The sequence below is a fragment of the Salvelinus namaycush genome, chromosome 16 (assembly GCF_016432855.1).
Source record: "Salvelinus namaycush isolate Seneca chromosome 16, SaNama_1.0, whole genome shotgun sequence".
In the NCBI taxonomy this organism is placed as follows: Eukaryota; Metazoa; Chordata; class Actinopteri; order Salmoniformes; family Salmonidae; genus Salvelinus; species Salvelinus namaycush.
Window position 1 is genome coordinate 31,761,860 of NC_052322.1, and position 7,825 is coordinate 31,769,684.

The 7,825-nt window shown below is 43.0% G+C and overlaps 1 protein-coding gene across 2 annotated transcripts in view; it reads left to right on the plus strand.

Moving 5' to 3' along the window:
• The window catches only part of LOC120060758 (calcium-responsive transactivator-like), an 11,176-nt gene extending 6,290 nt beyond the window's left edge, over window positions 1-4,886 (plus strand). Inside the window, exons 3-6 of one of the 2 annotated variants that reach the window (XM_039010171.1) lie at window positions 2,953-3,045; window positions 3,272-3,391; window positions 3,578-3,705; window positions 3,928-4,886. In XM_039010171.1, the coding sequence (XP_038866099.1) occupies window positions 2,953-3,045; window positions 3,272-3,391; window positions 3,578-3,705; window positions 3,928-3,954 (368 nt within the window). In that variant the 3' untranslated portion in view covers window positions 3,955-4,886. Of the gene's footprint in view, window positions 1-2,952; window positions 3,046-3,271; window positions 3,392-3,577 lie in introns of both variants that reach the window. The other variant, XM_039010170.1, reaches the window with a different exon arrangement.
• Window positions 4,887-7,825: the final 2,939 nt, after the last annotated feature.

The following is a 7,825-nucleotide window of genomic DNA, read 5'->3' on the forward strand; positions in this document are numbered from 1 at the left end:
CAGCAAATGAAAGATAAACATCTTGTGAATCCAGCCATCATTTCCGATTTTTAAAATGTTTTACAGCGAAAACACAATATGTATTTCTATTAGCTAACCACAATAGCCAAACACACAACCGCATATTTTCACCATGTTTCCACCGCATAGGTAGCTTTCACAAAACCGACGAAATAGAGATAAAATTAGTCACTAACCAAGAAACAACTTCATCAGATGACAGTCTTATAACATGTTATACAATACATTTATGTTTTGTTCGAAAATGTGCATATTTGAGGTATAAATCATAGTTTTACATTGCAGCCACCATCAAAAATAGCACCAAAGCAGACAGAATAATTACAGAGAGCAACGTGAAATACATAAATACTCATCATAAAACATTTATGAAAAATACATGGTGTACAGCAAATGAAAGATAAACATCTTGTGAATCCAGCCAATATTTCCGATTTTTTAAGTGTTTTACAGCGAAAACACAATATAGAATTATATTAGCTTACCACAATAGCCAAACACACAAACGCATTTATTCACCGCAAAGGTAGCTTTCGCAAAAAACAGCAATAGATATAAAATTAATCACTAACCTTTGGACAACTTCATCAGATGACAGTCTTATAACATCATGTTATACAATACATTTATGTTTTGTTCGAAAATGTGCATATTTAGAGCTGCAAATCGTGGTTATACATTGTGAATACGTAGCAACATTTCCCCAGAATGTCCGGAGATATTTTGGAAGCCTCATCTGACCAAAGAACTCATCATGAACTTTACATAAAAATACTTGTTGTATGGCAAATGAAAGATACACTGGTTCTTAATGCAACCGCTGTGTTAGATTTTTTTAAATAACTTTACTACAACATACAAAAAGCATTATTGTGAGACAGCGCTCACATATTCTACCCCCTGTTGGAGTGAACATATTCCACAGAAATACGAAATAACATCATAAATTGTGTCTTACTTTTGCTGAGCTTCCATCAGAATGTTGTGCAAGGAGTCCTATTTCCAGAATAAATTGTTGTTTGGTTTTAGAATGTCCATTTCTTCTGTCGAATTCACGGCACAATGCTAGCCAAGGTTGCTAACATTCCCATCCTCTCTTGGCGCAAAGAACGGAAAACTCCAAAAGTCCCAATAAACGTTGAATAAACTGATAAAACTCGGTTGAAAAAACCTACTTTATGATGTTATTATCATATGTATCAAATAAAATCAGAGCCGGAGATATTCGCCGTGTATACCGAACGCTTTTCAGAAGACAATGTCGAGGTCCCTCGCACGCCGTCGAAGACAAAGAAAATACCGGACCTGTCACTCCAAAAGCTCTTGTTCGGCCTCAGATCAAGCTAGACACCCCATTCCACCTTCCACTGCCTGTTGACATCTAGTGGAAGGCGTATGAAGTGCATACAGATCGATAAATAAAAGCCAGTTGAATAGGCAGGCCCTGACACAGAGCCTCGTTTTCAGATTTTTCACTTCCTGTATGGAAGTTTGCTGCCAAATGAGTTCTGTTTTACTCACAGATATAATTCAAACAGTTTTAGAAACTTCAGAGTGTTTTCTATCCAATAGTAATAATAATATGCATATTGTATGATCTAGAACAGAGTACGAGGCCGTTTAAATTGGGCACGATTTTTTCCAAAGTGAAAACAGCGCCCCCCTATTCCCAGCCCTAAACCTAACTTCTAACCCTAAACCTACCACTTACTCTAATTGTAACCCTAACCGCTAATCTTAAAATAGCCTTTGTCTTCATGGGGATGTGGGAAATGTCCCCACAAGGAAGAATTGTCCCTGTTTTACCTTCCTTGTGGGGACTTTGGGGGATTTAAGGTCCCCACAAACATAGAAGAACCAACACACACACACACACACACTTGTTTTACTATCCTTGTGGGGACCAAACAATTGAATCACAAATCCTATTTTACCTAACCCTTAACCCCTAACCCTAACTCCTAAACCTAACTCCTAACCCTAATTCTAACCCCCAAGCCTAAAATAGTAATTTTCCTTCATGGAACCGGTGAAATGTCCCCACTTGTCTGAATTTTTCTTGTTTACTATTCTTGTGAGGAATTCTGGTCCCCAGAAGCATAGTAAAACCATACACGCAGACACTCCCCTCCAACTCTCCAACTGCTAAAGTGCCCTGGCCCAGCCTCCTTTAGTCACCAACAGAGGCCCATTGGTCGGACCAGCTGATTAACCAATCCTGGTGTCGCCTGTCTTGCAGGATGTGCACTGCAGTACATGGGACAAGACGAGTTCTACGGAGAGCAGTATGGACACACTCAGAGCTCCAGTGAGCCCATAAACCAGCAGTATTACCCTGATGGTAATCATTCAGAGCCTTGACCCTCACACACACAACCACTCCAAACACATACACACCTTTCAGACATCTCAATCACACACACACACATATACATGCCATCCCGTCTGTGTTATCCCACTGCCCTGTCTTCAAGTAATACTGCAGCGCTGAACTCAATATATCAATCCTCTGGCTTCTTGTCTTTTCTTAATCTTCATGTGGGAGTTTAATGGGAGTCTTTTGTACGGTCATAATATGGATGGATTATGATTGTTATGGCAAAGTGCAGAGGTTGGTCCCAGAACTGTTACCTCCCGGTGTGTCTCTGTTAATAGTGTTCCCCTTTGGTGTAACTAAACTTGCAGTTGGTACCAGAGATTTCCCAAAGCTCCAACTGATTGTAGGGTGTTTGTGTGTGCTATGTTTAAATGTGAGTTCGTATTTGAAGGGCACAAATGTCTGTTTGTGCCCTTGTCATCTTATGGGTTCACACCTATGTATGTATAAGCTTTATGAACTGTGAGAGGACCAAGCTCTCTACCATATGTGTGAGGACCCACATTGTTTATAATAGAGTGGTTTTGGCATGTGCTCATTCCTGCCCACTCCAGGTCATGGCGAGTACTCCTACCAACAGTCGTCCTACGCCGAACAGGGCTATGAGAGGCCATTTGACGAGTCCTCACAGCACTACTACGAAGGAGGTATGTTCCCTAACCACATCAGACTCATGCCTAATAAGCATAAAGGTTGTGATAGTATTGTAGCTGCTAGCTATCTGCCACACTAGGCCTAATCTCAGACACCCATAAGTAAAATATAGCAGATACTATTTATGTTATGTGCATCTGTCCACGAGGAACTACAGTCCGCTTAATACAAGTCTGAAGTAAATCTTGAAGTAGTTACATCCCTACTTCTGACCCCCAGGCAACTCCCAGTACAGTCAGCAGCAAGCCCAGTACCAGCATGGCTCAGGTCAGCAGCAGCCCTTCAGCCAACAACAGTACCCCTCACAGCAGGGCTACAGCACACAGCAACAGGGCTATGGTAAGGAACACACACACAGGTGCGCACTTGCTTATGTTTTGCTATGGACATGTTGATGCAGATAGTTGGGATGGTTGGGAATTGAACATTAAATCAGTAAATTGGTATTTTGAGAAGATGATTGTTTTACTGTTACATCTGCCAGAGTGATTGAATACTTGGTTGATTGACTGATTTGGTCTCCAGGTCCAGGTCAGGGTGCGTTGTCCCAGTACTCCCAGTACCAGCAGGGTCAGGGCCAGCAGTATAGCTCCTACCGCTCCTCCCAGGCTGCCCCTGGGGCACAGACACAGAGGCCCTACGCTTACGAACAGGTACAGCTACAGCTACCCCCGACCCCACGTTTTGAGGAGGACGGTGCTGTCCAACCAAACATTGGGTAAATTGGGCAACTCACACCGCAAATTACCACAATGGCGATGCCCATGGGTTGCTTTTAATCATGTGAAAGTATTAATGAACAAAAGTATTCCCCATCTCATGCTGACCTGAAATGACTAAAGATGTGTTTTCTTTTCTACCTCCCACTCCCTTAGAGTCAATATGGAAACTACCAGCAATAAGGCACCACCTCCTGGGCAAACTGGTGGACAAGTTAGGCAAGGGAACAGTTGTGTGAATGCCCCTTAACAGTCATGTGTAAACCAGTCTCTGAGTAAATTAGTTAGATTAAGCTCTAAATCCTTTTAGTTTGCTGAGAGACAGATTAGAAGTCTAGAATGTCAGCTCCATTGTCCGCTTGTTCACTATTTTCTAGCTGAGTAGAGGTTAACTGGTTCAGGAGATCCTGTATTTAGCACCTCTCATCTCTGCTTTCTCTCCTCACCCTCTATAAGAGGCTTTGAATTAGGGGGGTATCTGGTAACAAATCGGGGCACCCTCAATAGTATTATTATATTAACATGGGCAATATATGTGTTTTAAACTCATGTGAAATTTTTAACCTGCCTCTAAATGTCTTCCTTCCTTGGTCTGTGACCTCTATCAGCCTCTATCTGGCTCCTCATATCCTCCCTTTCTGTCTTTGTCTTTCACATGGTGCACAATACAAGTGCTATCCTCTGTCTTTAAGAATGTAATTGGAAATGTGCCAATTAGGTTGTTCACATTTACATAAGATTGATCTAATATAATACATTCAGCATCTATTATTCAGTGTAGAGAATAACTTAGAGTTGACTCTTGATAAGTGTACTTTGATTAAGGTTAAAATGGGGCTTGTCGGTGGTGTTCAACCTGATGTGTTCAGGCTGTGTTTTTTTTAAACTGTGAAGTTGTGTAGGTCAGTGTGTGGTGTGACCGACTGTTTTGTGTTACCACTCTCTCTGTGTAAGAAGAACCAATGCTTTAGTAAGGTAATAGACACAATAGCTGGTGAATTGACAAGTGTGCATCAACTACACTACATTGCCAAAAGTATGTGGGCACCTGCTCGTCAAACAGACTGCAAGATGGTGAAGCGTGATTCATCACTCCAGAGAACGCGTTTCCACTGCTCCAGAGTCCAATGGCGGTGAGCTTTACACCACTCCAGCCAACGCTTTGCATTGCGCATGTTGATCTTAGGCTTGTGTGCGGCTGCTCGACCATGGAAACCCATTTCATGAAGCTCCCAACGAACAGTTATTGTGCTGACTTTGCTTCCAGAGGCAGTTTGGAACTCGGTAGTGAGTGTTACAACTTCAGCGTCTGGCGGTCCCGTTCTGTGAGCTTGTGTGGCCTACTACTTCGCGGCTGAGCCGTTGTTACTCCTAGACGTTTCCACTTCACAATAACAACACTTACAGTTGACCTGGGCAGCTCTAGCAGAGCAGAAATGTCACAAACTGACTTGCTAGAAAGGGGGCATCCTATGACGGTGCCACGTTGAAAGTCACTGAGCTCTTCAGTAAGGCCATTCTACTGCCAATGTTTGTGTATGGAGATTGCATGGCTGTGTGCTCGACTTTATACACCTGTCAGCAACGGGTGTGGCTAAAATAGCCGAATCCACTAATTTGATGGGGTCCACATACTTTTGTAACCATAGTGTATCAACAACCATCATAATCTCATCACATAATACAGTATGGAAAATCCATGTCCATGATCAACCCCTTTTGTTCATTGTTAAATTTGGTCTGATTGCCTTTCTATTTTTTAACTTAAGTGTTTTTTAAATTAAGCTAAATCATTTAACTTTTATATGGTATATTGGAACTTTTTCCATCCTATATTTATTTATTTATTTCCAATAAATTGTATTTAATTATCAGATGTTTCAGTATTCATTATTCTGTTTCATTCTCTGTAATGCACTTTTATTTATCATAGTTTTATTCAAGTTGTTTCTAAGAAATTATTTCCAAACAGAAGAATGTGTTTGGCAATCGGTACAACACCTTTTCAATACGAGCAATACAGTCAGTCATTGGAGCAGAGTGAGATTATCAGTAGGCTTGTTATTAGACTTTCTGTGTGCTACCACACATTTTTGAGTCTATAGCCTATTAGGGGCTATTATTAGCCTTGTGTCTTGTTGAATACATAACCCAAAGTATTATTGTTGCCAATTGGGTTTGGATTTTGCTTCAACTGTCTTAGCCCATATGATTGGATTTTTCATTTTTTTAAATTACATTCTTACCAAATTGATGTAGTCATAGCCTATGTCTGTGAGTGCATATGACATAATGACATTTCTGGTTTCCAGCAACTAAAAAGTTTGCCATTTGTCTTGCTCAATTGACTATATTTGGCGTGATCATAGATCAAGTTCGGGGGTAAGTCCTTAGTGTTATAGAAGACAAATGTCAAATCAGTTTCTCACACAAACACATTGCCTTATATATTGACAAAGTACAATAAAGAGATTTTCTAAAAACATTTTGTGGTGGTTTTTATTTACCTCAAAAGATTTTATCATTTTTGAAAATCATGGTTTGCTTTGTTGTCACGCTCTGACCTTAGAGTGTAACGGTTTTCTTCCCGAGATGAAGGAGAGGACCAAAACGCAGCGCGGCTAGTGTTCAACATGTTTAATAACAAAGAGACGATAACGTGAACACTATACAAAATACAAAATAACAAACGTGAAAACCGAGACAGTCCTATCTGGTGCAGAACACAAAGACAGGAAACAACCACCCACAAACCCCAACACAAAATAAGCCACCTAAATATGATTCCCAATCAGAGACAACACAAAACACCTGCCTCTGATTGAGAACCATATTAGGCCAAACATAGAAACAGACAAACTAGAAACACAACATAGAATGCCCACCCAGCTCACGTCCTGACCAACACTAAAACAAGTAAAACACACAAGAACTATGGTCAGAACGTGACATAGAGATCCTTTTTATGTCTCTATTTTGGTTTGGTTAGGGCGTGAGTTGGGGTGGGCATTCTATGTTTTGTGTTTCTATGATTTTCTATTTCTGTTTTGGCTGGGTATGGTTCTCAATCAGGGACAGCTGTCTATCTTTGTCTCTGATTGGGAACCATACTTAGGTAGTTGACTTTGTTTAGGGCACATAGCCTTTGAGCTTCACGGTTTGGTTTTGTAGTGTTTATTGTTTTGTTTGGCGTCATTTTGAGTTAATAAAGAAAATGTACGCTCACCATGCTGCACCTTGGTCCTCATCCTCCAACAGCCGTGACAGAACTTCCCACCACCAAAGGACCAAGCAGCGTGGTAAGGAGGAGCAGCGTGGCCAGGGGTATGAGACAACCTGGGAGGAGGTAGAGAGGTGGTCGGTCCACCCAGGGAGAGTGCCAGAGCACGCCTGGGATTCTATGGAGCAGTGCGAAGAGGGATACCGGAGGATGGAGTCGGCGAGACGAACACGGCTGGAGAGGCAGCCCTGCACACGGGGAGTGTGGCAGAGTCAGGTTGGAGACCTGAGCCAACTCCCCGTGCTTACCGTGGTGGGCGTCGTACTGGTCAGGCACCGTGTTATGCGGTGGAGCGCACAGTGTCTCCAGTACGCGTTCTTAGCCCGGTGCGCTACATCCCAGCTCCCCGCATCTGTCGGGCTAGTGTGAGCATCCAGCCAGGACGGATTGTGCCAGCCCTGCTCTCCAGACTTCCAGTGCGTCTCCTCGGGCCAGGATATCCTGCGCCAGCTCTGCGCACTGTGTCTCCAGTGCGTCCTGTGCCTGTGCCCCGCACGTGCCGGGCCAAAGTCACCATCCAGCCAGGACGGGTTGTGCAGGCTCTTAGCTCGAGACCTCCAGTGCGCCTCCACGGCCCAGTGTATCCGGTGCCTCGGCCAAGGACAAGGCCTCCTGTATGTCTCCCCAGCCTGGTGAGTCCTGTGCCTGCTCCCAGAGCCAGGCCTCCTGTGTGTCTCTCCACTCCAGTGATGATCCATGGCACGAAGCCTCCAGTGATGATCCAGGGCAAGAAGCCTCCGGTGATGATCCATGGCACGAAGCCTCCAGTGATGA